Raw genomic sequence first — 23,685 nt, 5'->3', positions numbered from 1 at the left:
ATGAAAGACCTGGAGGCTGGGAGGACTTATTTCTTGTGGGCACCAACATGAATGAGATATATAATGGGTTTTTAGTTGGACTGGTTTCTTGGGGGAAGATAGGTAACTACTATAACTTAAAATCCATGGTGTCACTGAAAGACTGTTCTGGAACTTCTGGGGTGGTGGTGAATAGGAGTACTTGAGCCAACTCAGAAATCTGCTCTCTTGAAAGCAAGGTGCTCTGTGAGAGGCAGGGCCCTGTTCAGCTGAGCCAAGGTCGTCTCACCAGGAACTGGAGATCAGCCCTGCCTGCTTTACTTGGCAATTCTATGTTCAGTCTCCTACAACAAAACATTTTCAGAAACCCTAAACCTAGTCACTCAGAAATAAAAGGAATTTCTATAATTGTGTATTGAGAAAATCTTTAAAAAGCACTGGGAGGGGTGGAGTAGAAGGTGTGGTTGTTGGGTGACAGTGCCAAAATGCTTTGTGCTCCCAAAAAAGTATTTTCTGTTTTGCCTGCAGACTGCTATAAATGAGAATAAGGAGACAATGGTGTTATAGAAAGTTAATTTTTTGCTGTGGTGCAGAAAATAAAGCAATGGCATAAGGTTAATTCCTCCATTATTTAGTAAAAAATGGGAATAATCTAAGTGTTATTGAAATTACGCTGACTTCCACATGCAGTTTTAAAATGCTAAACAAAGTTGAATGTTCAAGGAGAGGTAATAGCAACAGAAAAATTAATTCAGGGATGGGATGGTTCCTTTCAATTTAGTTCTGCAAGTAAAGTCTAAATTTTATAAGAGTTTTTAGCTCATTAAAATATGAAACTACCTTTCTTTTCAAATAACTTTAAAGATGTAAAAGTACACCACAGTTTGAAACAGAATAGTTTAGGATTCCAGGAAAAACAGAAAGAGTTATTTTGAAATGTTATTCAGCCCTCTCCCATGATAAACCTTGAGAAATCAATGCTGATAAAGATCAGTACTGATTAGAATGTAATTTGATCCTCAAACTAGTGTATTTGCTAACTTTTTTAATTTTTTAAATAAATTTTGACAAAGGACACTATAAAAATAGAAATAATTGGCAGGGCGTGGTGGCACACACTTGTAAACCCAGCATTCCTGAGGGTGAGACAAGGAAGATCACAGTCCACGGACAGCCTCAGCTTCTTAGTGAGGCCCTTTGCAACCCAGTGAAACCCTTTTTCAAAATAAAAAATAAAAATTAGGAGCTGGGAGTGGTTGGGCATGCTTGTAATCCCCTCGCTCGGGAGGCAGAGACAGGAGGTTCAAAGCCAGCCTCTCTGGCTTAAGAGACCCTGTTTTCAAATAAAAAATATAAAAATAGGTCTGGGAGTGTAGCTCAGAGGTAGAAGGGTTTCATCCCCAGTAACACATACACACACACACACACACACACACACACACACACACACACACAGAATAAAAATTAGGGCTGGGATTCTATCCCCAGTATTGCAAAAAAAAAAAAAATAGAAAATAGAAATAACATGCATAGACGTTATTTTTAACTCTAATCTGTGTGTGTGTGTGTGTGTGTGTGTGTGTGTGTGTGTGTGTGTGGTACTAGGGATGGAATCCAGGGGCATTCTACTTTCCAGCCCTAATTTTTATTATTTATTTTACTTATTTTTTTATTTCATTTAATTTGTTTTTACCTCTGAGCTATACCCCAGTCCTATCTTTTATTCTTTATTTTTGAAATAAGATCTCATTGAGTTGCAAAGGGCCTCACTAAGTAGCTGAGGCTGTCCATGAACCAAGATCCTCCTGTCTCAGCCTCCAAAATACTGGAATTACAAGCATGTGCCACCACTCCCGGCTTTTATTCTTTATTTTAAAACAGGATTTCACTAAGTTGTTGAAGACCTCACTAAGTAGCTAAGCCTGACTGTGAACCTGAGAGCCTCCTGTCTCAGCCTCCCAAGTACTGGTATCACAAGCATGCACCACTACACGCAGCTTGTAATTCTACTCTTGAAAAAATATCAGTACTTTTGATCAAATATTCTATTTGGTTGCTCAAAATCTGTGATTGTCTTTTTGTTATTTTTTCCTCACTGCATTTGTTGCCTTGAGAGTTAAACAGAATATCCTACTCACCTGAGTCAATCATATACTAGAATTACCCCAAAGATATGAAAACTTTATATTATCTTTATAAAACTTTATATTTTGTTTCTTGCATGAAACAGTTTCCTTTCAATTTCATATCAGCATGCTGCTCCAAATGGCCATTCTTCCCACTTCTGGCTTAACAAATCAGTTGTACCTGCCCTTTAAGTCCTTTCATCAAGTAATATATCTGTGACACTTACCTCACGTGTTCCAAGAGATCTGAAAAATGCTATTTGTGTTAGAGATTTTGTACCCTCTGAATCTGTGTCCCCTATTATCACATAATTATTTCCTGGATGTATAATCTCTTTTTTCTATTCCTATTCTAGATAAGTATTTTCAAGTATTACTGCAATAGGCAGGTGGCTTTATTTTTCACATTTGCATTCTTTTAAATAGACAATGATAAGCTTATTTTTTGTTAATCCTCAGTGCACAGACTTAGTGTCCAGGTACTTATTACTTTAAGGGAACAGATAAAAAGAAATAGAAGGTATTAATATTTTAGTTGAGAAAATTTGGAATCAATGTGTTTACCCATTCAGCAAATATTTACCAAGCACTTACTGTGTACGGTACTTACTATGATCTAGGCACTAAAACACAAAGATGAATGGAAATTGTAGAGTTTTATCAACCACATGTTATAATACAAACAGAAAACTGAAAGGAAGGACATTCCACTTTTCTTTTTTAGCGTGTGCTGTGGCTTTCCCTTTGTCTGGGCTCTGATCTGAATGCTCTATAACCTGGCTGGGATCGACAGTGCTGTTTCTTTTGAGCACACGAGTAATTTCTTAACTGTGACCTGAGAAGAAGCAGACGTCCCAGCGGGTAAAAGCATGGATGTCATGACACTGCCTATGTGACCCAATTAAACCTCCTCTGTGGGTGCTGTGGCTCTGAAGTGTTCGTTTTAATCGGATCACAATCTCTATCCTGTGGGCTGCACAACATTAAGGAATCTAGACTTTTTATAAGAACAAATGGATTGACTTTGTGAAGTCAAGGAAGTAAAAAGAGTAGTCATAGTCCTACAAACATTGAGTTAAAGCATATGGTGTTTGTGCTGACAAGGCACTAGATGAAAGTTGAGGAATTGCACAGTTGCACTTGGGGGTCACATTTTTTTTTTTCAAAAGATTGGACCATCCCTGGCTATGCACAAGGAGCCAGCTAGATAATTAATGGGTAGGAGCTTTGCTAAACTCATTGTCCTCTCCAGTCCCCAGGTCCCTAAGTCTTAATCCCAAGTCTAATTTCTATCTGCAGGTTGAAAAGGTTTGGAGAGTGATTGCCTTTAAGACTGTTGTCCACTTGGGAAACAAAAGACCATTTGTCTGTGCTCTTTTCCCTGTTAAAATACACACCAAAACCTCCCTTATTTCTCCAATGCTAAACAAATGATGAGAATGGCCATTATTTTGTATGCTCTTTTAAAAAGATTAAAGATAAATTACAAATAGAAGACATAAGAAAAACTAATAGAAATTGTAAAGAAGAGTGAAGCCAGGCAGTGAATGAGAGAGGGAACAAAGGGGACAGGAGGAGAAAGATTCTATGTGAAAATCAAGTTAAGGTAAGCTCCTGCAATTGAGAAGAAAATTAGCTTTGAGATTCTGGTGACCAAAGCAAAAAATAGAAGTGTAATGGATTTTTAACGGATTATCAAGGGAAACAAAATTTTTTCCGAGCTCTGAATTATTACAGGAATTACCTAGCCCTTAAAAGAGGAGTTATTTGGACAATATAATAAATGGAAACTGCATTAACAAAGTATTAAAATTCTTATTGATATTTTTAGATCTGCCTGAATGAATCATATTAAATACAAGTGTGACAATAAAAAGCCCGTAACAAGATTTTCAAACACTTTAATTCTCTGTTGCAAAGATTTCCAGACCCCAATTCCCTACTCCATTACCTATAGTATTCTAATTATTCATTAAAATAGTTAATATAGTCATTAATAGTACAGGTTTTTCTATACTGTGGAATCATCCTAAAAAGTTACATGTGGACTCAGAATCTTAAATTGGAATGAGATATACAAGGTCATCTATTCCAGTAGTCCCCAAACCTGGTTCTTTACCACCATTACTTGGCAAGCTCTTTAAAACACTGGCAAGCTCTTTAAAAATCAGATTGCTAAACTCGGCTCTCAAAGATTCTGATTTAATAAGTTTAAGTATATATGCCCAGAAATCTGTTGTTATTGCTGCTGGGATTTTTGTATGGTACTTCAGATTTAATACAGAAGTATTCTACCTCCAAGATACACCACCAGCTCTATTTTTTATTTTTATTTGGAAACTGGATCTCACTTGCTTGATTAGAGTGTTACTACTTGTTGAGGCTATACTTGAACCTGTGATCCTCCTGTCACAGCCTCCCAAGTCCCAGGATTACAGGTGTACACCACCATATCTAGATGGTTGCTGTTTTGTTTTGGTTTTTTTGTTTGTTTGTTTCTTTGTTTTTTTAATTTTTTTCTGCAGTACTGGAGATAGAACGCAAGGGCATTGTACCTCCAAGCTACACCCCCGACCCTAGTTTTTAGTCTTTTTATTTTTGAAATAGGGTCTCACTGAATTGCAAAGGGCCTCTCCTAAGTAGCTGAGTAGGTCTGTTCATGAGCCGTGATCCTCCGTGTCAGCCTCCCGAATACTGGGATTACAAATGTGTGCCATCACGGCCGGCTGCTGGTGTGTGTTTTTTGTTGGTTGGTTGGTTCTGGGGTTCCTAGAAGCCCTTCAACCTCTGGGCTACACTCCCAGACATATTTTTATATTTTTATTTGGAAACAAGGTCTCTTAAGCCAGTGAGGCTGGCTTTGAACCTGCGAGATCATCCTGTCTCTGCCTCCTAAGCGCTAGCACAGGGATTACAAGTGTGCGCCACCACACCCAACGTGGCTGCTGCTGTTTTTAAAGAGTTTTTTTTTGTTTTTGGTTTTGGTTTTTTTTGTACTCAGACGTTCAGGTATCACCAGTGTAACCCACTCTTTCATCTAATACAAGAATCCTCTCTAAAAAAAAAAGGCTGGAGTCAGGTACTTGCCGTAATCCTATGAAAGGGCACCTTTCATCTGAAGGGACATTCATTCCATTATGGGAGAGTTTTAATTATCAAATTATATTTGTATACAACCACAATAACTCTAAAAATGTTTCTTTTCATTTCTGGTGAAACTTTGCTAAGGGCTGTTCTTGTATGCTATGTAGCAAATATTTAATGATCACACAAAAAGTTATAAATACATCTAAAATTATGTTATCAATTAACATAAGTGTGTGTGTGTGTGTGTGTGTGTGTGTGTGTGTGTGTGTGTTTTACTGGGGATTGAACCCAGGGGTGTTCTACCTCTGAGTTAAACCTACAGACTGATTTTATTTATTTATTTATTTATTTATTTATTTATTTATTTATTTATTTAATGTTTGAGACAGTATCTCACTAAGTTCCTGAGGGTCTCATAATGTTTCTGAGGCTGGCCTCAAACCTGCAATTCTCCTGTCTCAGCACTCCCATATACTGGGATTGCAAGCATGCATCACCACACCTGGCACTACTAACACACTTATTTAGGGAGTTCTTTTGTAAGTGAAACTGTACCCTGTGGCTATTCATTATTAAAAAGTGTATATTATGAGTTAAAATACATTTTATTAAAGCTGGCAAATCCTATACATCAGTTTCTAATCTAAAAATTGTTGGGCATCCTTACATCAATAATACTGTCAAATTGGTATCCTTATTGAAGTTAAGGCTTATTTTTACCATTTTTAAGCATAATTCACAGTTATTTACTCACAGTGATTATTGCTATGTTGACGGCTTCTCTAAAGGATCTGCCTCTAAGCAACCACTTCTCTTTCACTACTTAGAGCCCTGATGTTTAGAATGTGACTTGAATTGAAGATCTGTTTAACATGAATAATAAATGACTGGGATAATTTACAAGTTATGCATTTCAAATTAAGTGAATAACAAAGAAATAAAAGTTCACATTATAACATTGACTATATCCTCCTAAGGAAGATTCATTACATGTGTATGAGTCCCATGTGGTAAACAGGGCTACGTGAAATGGCATGAAAATAAACCTAAGGTGGTGGAAAATAATTTAATTAGATCTGTCATATTTCTCAAGGGGAAAGAAATATACAAAAGAGCAATTACTTTGTAACTGCATATTAGGAAGACTAGTTGACTGTGGAACTGTTTTCTTCATTCTTCACATTTTAAAATGGAAATTGATTGGATTTTCAACATAAGCAGTCTTTGGGAGAATTTAGCAAATGATTAGACTAGATGAGGCCTCTCATCCAGGGATGTCGCAGGTGTGGCCAGAGGCAGTCCAATTTCTTTGCACAGAGTGGTTTTTGGAGACTCTTTGATCAATGCAAAATACAGAGGTTAAAGAGCTGCCTCGTTGCAGGTGATTCTGGAGTCAAGAAGCAGTCTCGGCTTCGAGTCATCATTCAGCTGCCAGCCAATGGAGGTCGCGACTGCACAGATCCCCTCTATGAAGAGAAGGCCTGTGAGGCCCCTCCAGTGTGCCAAAGCTACAGGTAATTGAAAAAAAGCATTATGAGCCATGCATTGGGAAAGACTGCCAGTTCGTACTCATTCAGACAATGGAAAAAGGAATCCAGAACAGTTTCTTCTGCAAGCTCAGTGGAATTAACAATGTCTATGGCTAGAGCTGCCATTTCTTGCCTCTGTTTAGGGGAGTTGTTCAGCTTCTTAGATTATTTCCAAGGAGACAAATACTTGGGCAAATTTCCCACCTGTGTTATTAGCACCAATAGTTTGGGGAAATGCCTTCTGTTGATATAAACTATAGGAAATCCAGAAGAGTGGTTAATAATTATGAAACATAAAAGAATGACTTAAGCATTTCTCCCCTGGCTTCAAAGAACACCTGCTTCTCATAAACATTGGTATTCTGGCTCAGAAAATGACATAAGTGTTTCAAAGATGCCAGTAAGATATCTCTTCAGTTATTTTGTGAGTATCCCAAAGAAAATTGTAGCTATTGAAGCTTTATATCATCTTGGTAATTTATTAGAGAAATTTGGCCTCCTTACCACTAAGGCCAAAAGTTTCTAATTGAAATTTGATGTAGTATATAATTGCAATCCCAACAACAGATGAAATATTATGGCATCAAATGAGACATGTAATCACAAAATAATCATTTAAGTAGAAAGTTATGACAAATTTGCCAGCCTAATACATTTATCTATCATTCTGAAATGACAAATAATAAAACTGTGTAGTTACATCATGAAAATTATTAACTATTATGCCAAACTTCCTTGTTTTGGGAATGTTCTTATAAAAGATTATAATTTCAGTTGAGTTATTCCTACAGTGCTAATCAAAAGAGCACTAAACAAAGGAGTCATGACTTAAATGCAATTCCATAACTTCAATTAAAATAAATATAGCTCACTTAAATGGAATGCAGCACTGTGCTATTTGGTACATCTCTTGGCAATCTAAATCATTAAAATGATCTCTGCAGCTCTCTTTAGTGTCCATTTCTATAGAACTTGGCAAAGATGTGTTCTTGTCTCTAATGCCATCAGAAGAATTTTTTGTATGTAATGTTGCTTTTCTATAATACCTTCATAAATATCTAAATTAACTTAGTACTAAGCATAGTTAAATTACTTCTGTTTGAAGAGATCAAAGTCATTTTTTTATGCTGCTCTATCTCCATGATCTGCCCGTATCTTTTTTTTTCCTCTCCATTGGAAATCTGTTCTCTTGTAGATGGAAAACTCATAAATGGCGTAGGTGCCAATTAGTCCCTTGGAGTGTACAACAGGACATCCCTGGAGCACAGGAAGGCTGTGGGCCTGGACGACAGGCAAGAGGTGGGAAGCCCAATTCTGTACTTGATTTGCTTTTCATTTCTCTGACATCTCTATCTTAACTACTGTCTTGATGCATTTGTGATTTTGACATCAGGCTCAGCAAGCAGACTAAGGTAGATATGAATCTGCTAGAACCCATTCTACAGAACAACAGAATGGAGAAACATCTGTTTGAATTTTGTTCTTTGACATTAGCTTGTGGCTCCTATATTTCCCCCTAATTTATGTCTGGAAGAAAATTAAACCAATCTTTTAGTTATGACATAGATGGTACACTGAAAATTTTTTTTATTGATAAAAACTAATAGAATCTAAAAAGATCAAGGTATTTCCTAACACTTTACTTGCCGTCTTAACATTCAATAAAATGTGTACATCCTTGCCCTTATGCATTACATATGCACATGTATACAATGCAGTATAATTATGTAACTTTCCCAGAAGTTCTCACAAATGACATTCCTAACATTGTCATAAATAATATTAAGAGTTTATAATAAAAAAAAAGGAGCAAGAACTTGGGAATCGGGAAACATAAGCTTTAACACCGGGCAAATTTTATTAATCCCTTCACCTTTCTGGCTCTTAGCTTATTTAAACGAAAACAAAATAAAGCAAAATGCAAAAAGAAGAGAAGATTGGCCCAAATGATCTTTTAGAATTCCTCCAAGTTTTATTCTATCTTCTCTGCACAAATAATACTCAGAGATCAAAGGGATTAAATAGGTAATTAAATAGGTAATTAAATAGGTAATTAAATAGGTAATTAAATAGGTAAAACAGATGAAAAGTGTATTTCTATAGAAGAGCACTCAAAGAAATATAGTAGAAGCAGCCCAAGTGTGTGAAAATAGCTTTGGCTCCAAACTCTCTTACTCACAGCTGCATAACCTTAGGTGATTCATTTCCTGGCTTCCTGTGTTGAGCCTGACCGCCCTGGGTGGGTACCATCTTCATCCAATGGCAGTGCCTTTCCCCTTCCTGTAAGTTCTTATCCCAGACAAATATGCACAGCGTAGCACAGTAAGTGTAAAGGCGACTCTATTAACATTCACCTTGTGCTTTTTGACATACAGTCTGTACAAAAACCATTCTTTCTGTGATTATAGATGATCTTTTTATTTCCAAATCCTAAATCCTCAATTCATTTCTATTTTGGGTGATTACTTTGTAGTATCTAGTAATTTTACCCACTCTCTCTGTGATAAAAGGATCTTTGGCTTCCTCATGCTACTTTCTCCCACCTTCTTCTCTGTCTTACTGCCGGTGCCTCTTCCTTAAGGCTGGTGTCCTTACATAATACTTTTTAAGCGTGGCGTGCTCACTCTATCTCACCAGTCTTTTTCATTTTTAGGCTATCTGGGAAGAGAAAGTTGCATTACAATAAGTGAATTCTGCATAAATATCCTTAGGAGAACCCCTTCCTTTAACTTCCAGTATGAAGATAGTCATTTTCTTTATTGCTTAGGTAAATAAACATTTCTTTCCCTTAAAACCTGTATTTTCAAGGACATGAACTAGAGAGAAGTACCTATTGTCAATGGTGAAAAGCAATTTTTTTTCTTGCTTTGATGTTCATTGCTATTTTCAGAACCCTGTAAGATTGGCCTGCCAAAGTCTTGCTGTTTTCATCTTTTTGTCCTTGTATGGCCAAAGATAGAAAAAAATCTTGTGTAGTTTTTTAATGATTAAAATAATGCACAGTAAGCATTAATCTGTAAAAGCTATAGAGTGGACCTGTCCTGTCTAATATATCAGACTTTCTAATTCCAGCTACTTGTTCAACTCTAATTGTATTCTGAAGGCTATGTAGAAAAAAACCATGATTGTTATGAAAGGATAAAGATTTTCAAACTAGAGAGCTTATATGTGTTAAGCAAGTGAGATCACTGTTCACCCAACAAGGAGTTAAAAGCAAATCACAACACCAATCCTCTGAAGCCAGAAAACTAGGGAAAGACTCATAGGATGGGATCGGCTTGACTTGTACCATCTTATTAGAATAAATAGACAGGAAAATATAAAATGAGATCAACTATATAAAATAAGCTTTTGAAGTAAGAAAAACAATAAATATGTTCACACACACACACACAAAAGCAAGTAGATTGAGGCTTCAAAGATGTGAGCTGGAGCCTGGGGTGATTTTGTGGAGAGTTGTAAATGTCAGGATCAGTATTTTAGATGCTGTTCTATAAGTGGTAGGAGTGAGGACCTGAGGAGAGCAGTGTTTTATCTGTCAGCATGAACAGAATTAATTAGAAAGATAAGACGCATGGGCCTGGATGCCAGCTGGGATGTTATTGGAGAAATGCAAGGTTGAAGTCACAGAGGTTCATATTGTAAACCACAGTAGTGGAAATGGGAGAAAGCAAATGCATTTTGAACTTATGATACCGGAAGATATTTTTAGGATTTGGTAGCAGACAATACAAGAAATGATAGAAATAGGAGTCCAAGGTGAACATGATTCTTTGACTTCAATATTTTCAGCTTGGGAATAGTTCTGTTGGTGGAAATCCTTGGGCTTGAAAGTAAAGCTAATTTTGGAGAGTATATTTTGCATATTTTACATTCAAGGCTATGGAAGAGTAGTCAAGTAGAAAAATCTAAGCATGCATTTGAAATGTGGAAATGAAGCTATAGAGATAGTGTAAGATGGCAGAAGAAATTTGAGCAACATTTCTACTAATTGATTTACTGAAGCCATAGAAAATAATAAGATCTCCAAGATATATATAGAAGTGTTTATTACATTTTACCATTAATAGGTTTCTTTTTTCTCTATTCTTGTACAGACTTTAAGCATTTCTTTTAATCTAAATAATTTAACTAATTTAACTTAAATACTATTAACTTTAAATTATTATTTCCTCTCTTGCATTGGAAATGATATCATGTGAATTAAAATGTGGTCATTATCATTTAATATTACTTTACCATTCTATGAATCTAAAGATAGAAATTTTTATTGCATGGCATTTTTTTTTAACCAAACCCTATCTATACCAGAGATGAGCAAATTCTGACTTACGAGTAAATTCAGCCCACAGCACTTCCTTTTGTGTTGTAATTAAAGTTTTATTTGAGCACAACCACACCCATTTCTTTGTATTTCCTATGGCTTCCTTTTGAGACAAAAGGCACAGTTGAGTAGCTACAGAATATAGCATGGCCGAGGAAGCCAAAAATTTTTAGTATCTTACCCTTTAAAGAAAAAGTTTATTGATCTCTAAATCCAAATCATTTAATCAGTGATAAGGTCACAAATTCTAATTGTACTGAAGTCATTACTCAGTTGGATAAAAAAAAAAAAAGCCCTGCATTTTATTTTGTCTCTAAGACGTCTTCAAATTCATTTGGGGAATGAAGAAACTACAACTTTAGAGTTATGAGAAAAGTGGACTTTTAAAGTGATAACCTATCTGCCTTTACTGTGAAATTGGAGCATTCTTTGGGAGAGTTAGGAATAAAATGTTTACTCTCAGAACTTTAATAGTAAAACTGAAAGTAGACAGTTAAGGATGAAACCTGCAAATACATTGAATATGGGAGACAAAAGGAAAAATACAAGGTCGTCATAATTTTCATGTCTTCAAGATGATATATGGTGTATAATAACTGGATATTGATTACTAAGTATACATAGGAAGATACAAAAATATGTGCTTCTTGTAATGTGCACCACTCGATCAATGTATGAGATCACCTGTTAGATTCAGTTTTTTTCAAATGACTCAAACCTTCAATATTAGTAAGAAAATATAACACCAAGTTCTTTATCTAACCTTACTAGCCAAGTGTCCTAGGTCTTTTATCCAGTCACTTATGCATCATTTTAGCCACCTAAAAGGGTTATTACAGACTGATCTTTATCCCCCCCTGTTTTTAATGATGTTGAAGATGAAACCCAGGGACTTACACTTACTAGACAAGTCCTCTACCATTGAATTCTAACACAGCCCTTTTTATTTTATTTTTGTGACAGGATATTGCTAAAGTAACTGTGTTGTAGACAGCATTCTAATTGCTATCACCTAATAAACCTGACCACACACAATTTAAAAGAAGGAAGATTTATTTGTTCACAGATTTGGGAGATTTTAGAAGTTTAATCCATGTTAAACCAGGTCTGTGCAGCTCAGAAGATGAGGGCTAGGGACAGAGAGAGGGATAAAGCAAATGCTCTGCATTCACATCATGGGGGATAGAGGCAAAAGAGAGAAAAGGAGCCATATATAATCCCCACGGCCATACCCCTTAGAAAACTCTCCTCACCCAATCCCCCCTTCAACATGGCTGCTTAATCTCCTTGAGGTCTCAGGAGACATAATAAATTCAAACCATTTCCCTACACCCAAGAATTATGACCATCTCACAATGCACAATGCATTTAGTCCATCTCCCAGCATTCCCAGTCATCACTCAAATGTCTGAAGTTCAAAGTCTCTTCTGAGACTCAAGAAAAACTCTTGGCTGTGAGCCCCTATAAAATTAAAAGCAAGTTACATACTTGCAATGTACAATGGCACAGAGTAGACACTGTGTATTCCTAAAGGAAAGAATGAGACCATAGAACAAAGGAATGGGACCAAAACAGGATTGAGATCTATCTGTCAGGGCAAGCATTTGATCCTGCAGCTCTATTTCTGGTATTCAGGGTACATGGTGGTGAAATAAGCTGTCCAAGGAGCCTTGGCAGCCCTACCCCTGCAACCTGGTTGATTGCAGATCTTGGTGTACTCACTCTTCTAGTCTGTCTTCATGGCATGCAGATTGCAGTCTTTCTTCACAGTTATTTCATGTTTCCAGCATTTCTTAATCTCTGTTTGTTTTTTTTTCTTCAACATTGCCTTCACCCTCACAGATTTACAGATTGTTTAATTGGACCTGCTTTCAAAGATTCCAACCTTGTCACAAGTTGCCTGGGTTCCCATGCCTTCTTATAAAATCTGGGGGAAAGACTCCATGACCCTCTTCTTCCAGCAGAGCCTGGATTATGTAAATGCTGAGTTTGACCATCATCAGGAAAGCTAGTCACCTACCCTCTAATCACTGCCATTAAGTCATTTTCAATCGTAGTTGTTGGGCCTGCCTCCATCATGGCCACAAGGAAGGAATCTGAGTGTCTTTCTTCAAAATTTCTTCATTTGTTTCTATGGTTGCATATTGACCTACCACATTCCTTATTTTTGTATGCAAATCTTCAACTTTTCTGAATGCAATGCTTTATGTGTAAACAAAGCATTCAACCTCTCTTCAGCCATCTTACATTCTTCCACAATCTTTCTCTGGGTCCAACCTTGCACATGCCTTCTGACAAAACTGCAAATATATTCTATAATGCCTTTCTGCTTTGCTTTCTGCTTTCAAATTAAATATTTAGTTCACTGAACACAGATATTAACGTTCATAGTGCAGTTTGGATATTTTTCGTTTAATTGGTCCATTCATAGTGTAGTTTGAATATTTTGCTATTTCCTTCACAACCTTAATTGATCCACTGTCCTTAAATTTGGCTTCACACAAATTTTCAGGATGTGGGCTGATAAGTGCTTTGCCAGAATCTACCATGTGTGGCCTCTAATCTATTTCCCTATGGTGTCTTCTTAGCCTTCTGAAATTTCTTAAGCACACTCTCTACCATCTACTTTTCTAGCCACTTTTTGGCCCTTCCAACTTTCCCTCACAAACAAGTTCCAAAGAATTGGAAAACACATGATCAGACAGATAGAGCGGTGACTCCACTCCTCTGATACCAATTTCTATTTTAGATCACATTCTCACTTCTATGACCAAATAAATCTGACCAAACAGAACTTGGAATAAGGAAGATTAGTTTGCTCAGAGTTTTAGGAGATTTTAGAAGTTCAGTTCATATCAGGCCAGGTCTGTGGAGCTCAGAGCCTGGCAGCTAGAGGAAGAGAAAGGAAGAGAATAAATTATCTGCTCTTATATCACAGAGGCCAGAAGCAAGAGAGAGCAGGGAGAGGAGAAAAAACATATAATCCTCAAGATCACAACCTCAGGTACCCCTCTTAAATCAAGCCACCATTCCAACATGGCTATTTCAGGAAACCTTAAAAACCCAAACCATTATATTTGGACTGGCTTAGAACTTGTAATCCTCTAGTCTCAGCTGGGATTACAAGCATGTGCCAACATGCCATGCTTACTTTTATGCTTAATACTATTAATAGCATAATTATTCCATTTGTAGTCCCTATCAGTGGTAACATGTTTTAAAAGATTTGGGGAATATCACTAGAGTAGTTTTAACAAATAATCGACTGTAATGATTTGCAATCCTAGCACTGACACTCATTATAAAGCAAATTACTGAGAATTGTCCTGACCTAGAAGTAAGAACACAGGAGTCTTAACAGAATGATTCTACTCTACTCAAGAAGATACAACTTGACCAAGTATATATTCTGTGTATGTCAGAATTAATGAAGATAATTTTTTGAATTATTATATTATAATACAAAGTAATTTAAAAGTAAATTGAGGGGTTGAGATATAGCTCAGGGGTAGAGTACTTGCCTAGCATATTATGAGGCTGTGGGTTTAAAAATAATAAGAAATTGATATGCTCCTAAAAGGATTAAAAGTCAAATAGAATAGTTTATATATGCTTATTTATGACCCAATTCCTTTACATTTAAAAGGAAAAGACAAATTTTACCACAGTCATTTCCATAATCACCAGTAATTTTGGCCCAATCATCTTTAAATTGGATTAGCCACTCTAATACATACAGGATACTTTCTTTAGTAGTGTCTCTGTAGAAACCTTAGACAACTTTCATAAAATAAATTCTCAAAACATTGTTAATAGTTGTATTAATCTGCTCAGGTTCTTATTAAAGAGTATTTTAGATTGAGTGGCTTAAACAACAAAAATTTATTTTCACCCTTCAAGAAGGCTAATATAAAAGTGCCTACTAGTTTACCTCCTGGCTTGTAGACAACACTTTTCTCCCTCTTCCTTCACATGACATAACAAGGGAAAGAAGGAAAAGGCTGTTTGGTCTCATTCCCTAAGGGCATGATTCTATCCTGAGAGGCCCCCTCCCTCATGACTTCATCTAATCCTAATTAACCCCCAGAAGCTCCATTTCTAAATAGCATCATGTGGAGCTTAGAGTCTCAAGATATGAATTTTAGGATGATAAAATTCAGTGTTTAACCATGGGGAAGCAATAGTGTCTTTAAGTAAAATTTCTATCTTAGTATAAATATCTGTAACATGCTACTAATAAGCTCTCTCAGAAAGTTGCAAAGAGAGCCAGACATGGTAGCACACACTTGTAATCCCACTATTTGGGAAGCTGAGATAGGAGGATCACAGGTGCACAGCTAGTCTCAGCAATTTAGCAACTTATTGAGAACATGTTTCAGAATAAAAAATAAAATAGGGCTAGGGTGTGTAACTTAGAGGTGAAATGTCTCTGGTTTTAGTCCCCAGTACCACACACACAAAATGAAGTTGGGAGGAAGATAATGCCAGGTCCTAAAAGCTAAATCAAACTTCCTGAATATCATTCAATATAATCCATTCTCTCATAGAACAAATATATATTAAATACATGCTTTACATTTAATGCGGCCTTCATGGTACTAATCCCAGCTTATAGAGATAATAAAAAGAAACAAAAATAATTTTAGTTAATTTCTTATGGTAATAAAATACTCACGATTTGAGCTTCAAGATCTACTAATATTACATTAGTAGTATTTATACATAATAACCATTAAATAATTGAAAAAAGGTAGTCCCCGATAAGGAACTGTGAAAGAAAAAATGAATTTAAACAGAATAACTAAAAAAAAAAAGCAAAAAGTAAAATTTATGTTTAGGAGCAGTGCACTGACTAGTTTGCCTAGAGTTCCTCTGTCCACAATCTGAAGAATCTTTAATACAAACAGGAGAAGAATGGATTTTTTTCACTATAAAAATGGAACTAGTGAAGGATTTTAGCAGGGTTTTGGTTATTGAGAATAATGTAATCCAGCAAATTTGTCTAATGGCACAAGAATAAGAGAGAGAGACAGAGAAAAAGAGAGAGAAGAATTAACAGGATTTGGCAATTTTAAAACTTACTTCATACTATTCAAGTGTCTTGTGTATAATTTTTTCCCCAAGTGGCATTCTAACAGGGTATCACTAAGTTGCTGAGGCTAGCTTCAAACCTCTTACTCTCCTGTCTGACCTTCCAAGTAGTAGGATTACAGCAGTATACCACAATACCTGGCTGTGTATAACTTTTGATATAATTATGACCTAAACTGCCTTTTCTTCCTGTTCATATTTAGAAGGTTAAGTTCTTGCTTTGATAGTGACTATATCATTGAAACTATAATAGTTACCAGTATATTTGCATTAGAAATAAAATATATAGCTCATAAAAATGACAATTTGGGGCAGCCCAGACCTCAGACCTGGCCTCCTGCCTTCCTCCTCTAATTCCATGAACTTCTCCATCTTTTCTACCACCTTTTTCACCAACCAGTCCGTGAGCTCTGTCTGACATCACACAGTTACCAGGCAGCCAGCCTGCAGTGTGGACAGCGTCTATGCAGGCACCAGAGGCTTGGGTTTCTTGTTCTTTATGCTCTGCTTCAACAACTTCCAGGGTGGCTGGGCACCTGGAGAACTGGCTGTGGAGATGGCCAGGGGGATAGTGGGAATGGGTGGCATCCAAAGCAAGAAAGAGACAACACAAGTGCTAAGTGATTGCCTGTTGTCCTAGCTGGAGAGAGTAAGGGGCCTGTAGACTGATAATCAGAGGCTGAAGAGCAACATCCAAGGATACCTGGTGAAGATGGGACCCTAAGTAAAGACCTCTGGGAATTGCTTCATGACCATCAAAGAACTGAGGGCTCAGATTTCTGCATATTCTGTAGACCGTGCCTACCTCTGTCTGAAGACTGACAGTTCCAAGAGTATCTGGACAAATATTGGCCCCAGAAGACTGAGGAGGACACCATGATTTCACCTTGCTGATACTGGAGCTGCCAAGATGATGCTTAGGCAGCTAACATACATAGGATGATCACTGGAGATTGACATTGACCTGGACTGTATGAGAAACATGAAGGCCAGATTGGCCAACAGTCTAAGGCACATGGAGGCTCACTACTCTATGCAGATAGAACAGCTCAGTGAAGTCCGGTTTAGCATTAGCATGCCCTGCTGAATATTAGAGTTAATCTGGAGGGTGAGATGACTGCCCCATGGGCTGCTGAAAGACTGAAAGGACCTTAGTCTTAGTAATGTTCCTAACAGCAGCAACTCCATGTAAGCCATCCCAAAACTACCATGCCCAGGCTCATGGACAGCCAAATGGTGCCTGAGACCAATGACACCAGAGTTTTGAGGCACCAAGGCAGCCAAAGTAGGGTATCCTTTGGGGAACAGGAAACCAATAAAAGTTCAGAGGTCATTTCACAGCAACAAATAATAATAGTGATTTTTTAATTTTTTTTCTCTCTACAACTGCCCAGAGGAGCAATATCAATCACTGTTATTTAAATGTGTATATATTATCCCAATATTTATTACTTGTTACACATTCATACCAAGAGTATACCAAGATACAGGAGTTGCAAAAAGTAGAGGCAGAGATTTCATATGAATTCTCCGAATTTGTGAATGAAGAGTAAATATGAGGCTCTTTTGATTTTCATGCTCTCTCCTACTAAGTGGAATTTACATAGTTTATAGACAACTAGGATTAATAATCCCTAGGGCCAGCCCTGCCTAACTTAATTCCCTCTTCCCTCTCTATCCTTGCCTACCAACTTCAGTTTGTTAAAACACTGACCTGTCACTAGGATATAACAGCAATTTTTATGTGGAAGGCAACATAATATGGATGCATTCTCCGATCTAGTCTCTGAAAAAGAAAAAGAACTTTAACGATATGCTTTGCAAGTCGAAGGTCCTCCTGGGCCTAAGAGTTCTTACACTGCCTCACTTAGCTTAAAGGGCTAAGAAAAAAATAAATAAAGAGAAAGCATATGAAAACAAAATGTTCTAATTCTCCTCCCATCAAAATTTATTATAAATAATTTGTGGAATATGATATATACAAGATATAAGTATCCATATTTAATTTGCTGCTTTTTTAAATGAAAGAATATGCTTATATTTTAGGCTTAAATTAAGTGGTTTTATCTGTATTGATGTCCTTGCATCACACTTCACTTAAAATTCTTGTCCACTTATTTCTTTTTAAAAGATTATGCTTTAGCCAGGTGTGGTGGCACATGCTTGTAATTGCAGCATTTGGGAGGCTGAACCAAAAGGATCGAGGTTCAAAGACAGCCTCAGCTACTTAGTGAGGCCTTTTGCAACTCAGTGAGAACCTGTTACAAAATAAAGAATAAAAAGTAGGGCTGGGGGTGTAGCTCAGAGGTAGAATGCCCCTGGGTTCTATCCCCAGTGCTGCAAAAATTTTAAATTAAAAAAATTATATTTTAGAACCATTATTAAGGTCAGGCCAGTTTGTCTTAGCAATCCACATTAATGCATTAATTTTCAAAAAGAGATCTGTAATAGTAAAAAAAAAGAATATAAGTAGAAAAAAGAACTAGATATAAAAGAAAGAAGACATTTGCTTTAATGAAATACTTTATGATTTTTTAAACTTATTTTAACTAATGTATTTATTAGTTACAACCCAGACTTAGCACTCTTCACTTTGAGAAGCAAGTATTTCTAGGAAAAACTTCCATTAAAACTGCTTTTTCTCTAATTTTCTATGGACATTAGTTAGCATCCTAGCAGATTTGGGAATTTTTATTTTGGTATCTCTCCAAGAGTCTTGTCATAAAATGGTTTATTAACATTTGCCATTTATAAAATAGTAGCTCATAAAAAGACCTTGGCACCGTGCTGTGTGCATGTTGGTTCCTAGGTCCTCCACATGTCCCCAGGCAATTAAAATTTCCTGGATCCCACCACAGTCTAGCTGACCTTGGTCTAAGCTACTCGACTTGGAGCCAATTGTCATTTTCTAGAAAGTTTTCATGTGTATTATGAGCATCAATGAGAATGCGGATCTTCAGTTATTAAGAACAAGAAAAAAGAAAAGTGCATTTCTTTCCCTTCTGCAAGTATTATATTCACCATAATTAGAAAGTGTAATTTGACAAACTTGTCAGTGAAAATCCCTTTTACACAAAGACAGGATTATTATATCCAGAGAGTAAATAACTGGTGCCCTCTTGCATTATTTATAGGTTTGGTTTTATTTCTAAGCACAATTAGGTCTCTTGGTAACAAGCTCCCATTCACATGAAGCTTTTTCTTCTTCATTTTTACATGAATCATTCTGACTATTGTCACTTTGTCACAAAACTATGAGAAAAATCACTCATCTAATCACCCAATCAGCTGAATATACTCTGCCTCTAATGTCACCCAGACACCATTGCCTGTGATAGACCAAGTTCATATCACTCAATTTAGTGAATAAGAGCTCCTTGAACTCTTTGTTGCATAACCTAACAGCTCTTGCTACACTAAAATGTCAATCCTATTCTGTTTCCTGTAAGGAACTTCTGTGTTCGTATCTTAGCTCTGGCAGTTTATTTCACTCTGATTACTCAAACCAAGTAGCAGCATGGCCTTACATGATGAAGGGTAATCACTGACCAACAGAACTCCCCTTTTTTGTGTGTGCAACCTAAATAATAAGGGAGTTTTATTCCTCTTCAAGAAAATGAGGATGAGCAGCTGCATTCTGAATTCTATTAGATTTACTTCAGAGCTATATCAGTAGCCTTCCATTTACATACTCATAGGCATAACACAGATATCCTTTTAGTTCAACCAACATTATCTATTCCCTTTTATCTTATGTGCCTTTATTATTCTCCTCTTTAAAATGTAACTGAAGCCGGGCGTGGTGGCACACGCTTGTAATCCCAGCATTCTGGAGGCTGAGACCAGAGGATCACGGTTCACGGACAGCCTCAGCTACTTAGTGAGGCCCTCTGCAACTCAGTGAGACCCGGATTCAAAATAAAGAATAAAACTTAGGGCAGAGGGTGTAGCTCAGAGGTCAAATGCCCCTGGGTTCCATTCCCAGACCTGAGGAAAAAAAAATGTAACTGAAAATTCAACTTACATAAAAACATTCTGGAATTGACCACATTTATTTATTTATTTATTAATCTCTTTTATTTAAATTTATGCAAAGTATAAAATACACAAAAGTCCAGAAAGTAATATAAGTACTTGTAATATATTAGCATTTATTTAGCTTCAGTAGTTTATTACACATTGCCATTCTTGGTCATCTGCCACTCACCAGATACTTTAATTTTGCCAACCCGGCAGAGTGGTACATACCTGTAATCCCAGTACTTGGAAGGCTAAAACAGGAGGATAGCAGGTTCAAAGCTAGCCTCAGAAACTAAGGCTGCCTGCAACTTGGCAAGACTCTGTTTCATAATAAAAAAAATTAAAAAGGGCTGTGAATGTAGCTCAGAGGTAGAATGTCCCTGGGCTCAATCCCTAGCACCACCAAAAAAAAAAAAAAAAAAAAAAATTAGGCTGGAGTATTTTAGAGCAACTCCAGGAAAGGTATATATCACTAATAAGTACTTTATTATTTATTTTAACATGACAGTGGTATTACACCAAACAAAATTACTAATAATTCTTTCATATCATCTAACATTTAGGTCACATTTAATTTTCTCTCTCATTGTCTCAAAATGTCTGTGGAAAATCATCTTGTTCAAATTAGAGTTCAGAAAGGTCTTCAAATTGCATTTGCAAATTGTATATCTTTGAGTCACTTTTCATCTAACAGCATCTTGAGCTCTTTTTTGTGTATGTGTGTGTGTGGTACTGGGGTTCCTGGAAGCCCTTCCATCTCCGGGCTACACTCCCAGACCTATTTTATATTATTTTTATTTGGAAACAGGGTCTCTTAAGCCAGCGCAGCTGGCTTCGAACCTGCGCGATCCTTCTGTCTCCACCTCCCAAGCGCAGGGATTACAAGCGTGTGCCACCACACCCAGCCTTGAGCTCTCTTTTTTGTAACACTTATTTCTGACGAAGCTGGCTGCCTAATTTATCTTTATGACATTTCCTCCATATTGATGGTCTAAGCTTGCCTAGTTCATGTCATATGCAGCCCACAAATCAGTCACATGGATATCTCTCATGCCTCTAGTCTGCTTGGAACAGCTTGTCCCATCACACTTAGGTAAAAATTGCTGTGCCTTGTATTAAATAAAATAAAAGTACAAATGAAATGTATATAATCAAAATAGAATTGAGTATGGAATTTTAGTTTAAAATAACTATTTTGAGACTTGCTGATCTCACTAAGAAGCTCTAATGGTCCACTGTCCACAGGATAACATGACTTTTGGCCCATCTTTCTAATAAGACCTCAGGTCAAAGGAGAACATGTATAATATGTGATGCATGCAATATGCACACCCTATCTACAAATACAGATTCAATTATGTGCTACATGTATATTTCTGGTATGTTATAAAACCATGCTTGGTCGGACCCATCTTTTCTATAATTAGGACTACCCTGCTTTCAATGTCTTGAAAATGATTTTTCAGAGTTTTAAAGTTGAGAGACCAGATGGCTTCCTTTTCCAAACGTTTACATTTGTCCTAACCCAGTGGCAGGAAGTTCATTTCAGATTGTATTTCTGTGCTTGAATTACTGTGTTTCCTCTAAGTTAGAATACAAACAAGTGGAGATGTATGATAAATTTCCAATATATTGTGCAAATTGTCCTGTTGCTACTTGTTTGTATTAGATTGTGTGAGTAATTCATTCCAAAAGTGCTCTGTTGAAAACCTCAGATAAAGGGGAATGGAGAGCGGAGTGGCTATCTGAAAACAGATGGAAATTTTACACACTTTTTTTTTCTTTTTTAACTATCTGAAGTATTCACAATCTCATGTAATGGAACTGCACAAACTAAACTGGTTTCTGGAATTATGTTGGTAGTTTGTTGGTTTTTTTTCTCTATTGGTGTTGTACTGGTATTGGGAAGAGAGTTTAAAAAAAGTATTAATGTATCAGTCCTGGGAAAGATGTCCAACCTTGAAACATATCGTCTTTACTAAGAAAGCCAGAGTTAGCCAACATGTCCTTGCATTCCTAAGAACAATTTAACACATTGTGGGGGAAAAGACGAAATGTAAAAGCCTGTGTTTGAAGACAGAGATGCCTCCCCCTCCGGCCATAAATCTGGGTCTGTGTTTGAAGATAGAGATGTCTCCCCTTTTCAGGCCATAAACCCAACTGGAGAGATAATAGAAGCAGAGCAGGGGCTGGTGATAAGGTGTAACATGATCTCCAAAAATCAAAGGGACCTGCTGGACTTAAGCAGGATAAAAATTCAGTAAACTGGAGTTCGTTGGCATTTTCGTTCGAATTGCCCCGCTGTGCCTTGCTCCGGCACAGGGCTGTAACTATCTCTATATTTCTATCTTTTTAATAAACTTCTTTAAATCTGCAGCAGCTGTCCAAGCGATGAATACTTATTCTTAGCTTAGGACAAGAATCCACGGTTTTTCTGTTTGTCTCTGTGTGTCTGGTGGTGGGGGGGATTATTTCACACCACACACCTTTCCCCCCCAACCTATCCCCTGCAACAGTGTCACTTAATATGATGATGATTGGAGCAATTCTAAAGTGAAATTTAATAGGGAACCTAAGATAATTGCACTTAATTTCTCAAAATATTTTTTGAGTCTGTGTTTCAGAGAGATACATCAGAGAAGTGGGTAAAAGTAGTTTCATTTCAAATAATCTAAATTTAGTTTTGTAACTTTTAATTTTCTATTAGTTGTAAGTAGTATAGCCCTCTTCACAGTTTAGGATCATAATATGGTAAAATCTCTTATTTTACAAATTAATCATTGTAGGAGGATCTACTTATTCTGACTAGTAAAATTTCTAATATCTTCCTTCTTCCTTCTGAGCATAATCGAGGCAGTTTTCCCCAAAACCATAAGAAGTTACTAAGTTTAAAAGGTGAAAATGGTCAGTTCTGCTTCCAAATTGCAAGGGTAGACAGACCTGTGGAATCACATCAGCTTACTGATACACTGAGACTTGCAATAAATGACTTTCCGTCATCTACATGGATACTCTATTTGGTCTTGTGTGTATAAGTCCCATACTGCTTTCTTACTGAACTGCAAATTAGAACTCTTAATACATTGCCAGGCATGGTGGCACACGCTTGTAATCCCCGCGCTTGGGAGGCAGAGACAGGAGGATCGTGCAGGTTCGAAGCCAGCTACGTGCGCTGGCTTAGGAGACCCTGTTTTCCAAATAAAAATGTAAAAATAGGTCTGGGAGTGTAGCCCGGAGGTAGAAGGGCTTCCAGGTGTAGCCCGGAGGTAGAAGGGCTTCCAGGAACCCCAGTACCACCAAAAAAAAAAAACCCCTCTTAATACATTAAATAAATAAATAAATAATCAGATATTGTCAGGCATTGTTTCCCAAAGCCTGAAATGGTGCCTGGGTAATTCAGTACCAAAAAACTTTCTATCATAGCTACATTCTTAGCCAGAATTCTCTTTGTGCCTTGAATAAATATTCAAGCTAGTGCATCTTACACATGAAATGCATATTTATCTCCTGAGCAGTGTCAAAATAATGA

At 36.8% G+C, this 23,685-nt stretch overlaps 1 protein-coding gene across 1 annotated transcript in view; it reads left to right on the top strand.

Annotated features, from left to right (window-relative positions):
• Positions 1–23,685, top strand: part of THSD7A (thrombospondin type 1 domain containing 7A) — a gene marked incomplete at both ends in the record, with an annotated part of 440,777 nt that overhangs the window by 363,739 nt on the left and 53,353 nt on the right. The window contains 2 exons of the mRNA XM_080701061.1: positions 6,574–6,706; positions 7,917–8,020. Coding sequence (XP_080557187.1) covers positions 6,574–6,706; positions 7,917–8,020 — 237 coding nt within the window. The remainder of the gene's footprint in view (positions 1–6,573; positions 6,707–7,916; positions 8,021–23,685) is intronic.

The sequence above is a fragment of the Muscardinus avellanarius genome (genome assembly GCF_963383645.1).
Source record: "Muscardinus avellanarius genome assembly, chromosome: 9".
Classification (NCBI taxonomy): Eukaryota; Metazoa; Chordata; class Mammalia; order Rodentia; family Gliridae; genus Muscardinus; species Muscardinus avellanarius.
The sequence above is the reverse complement of the archived record's forward strand: the minus strand, read 5'-3'. Positions and strand labels throughout refer to the sequence as shown.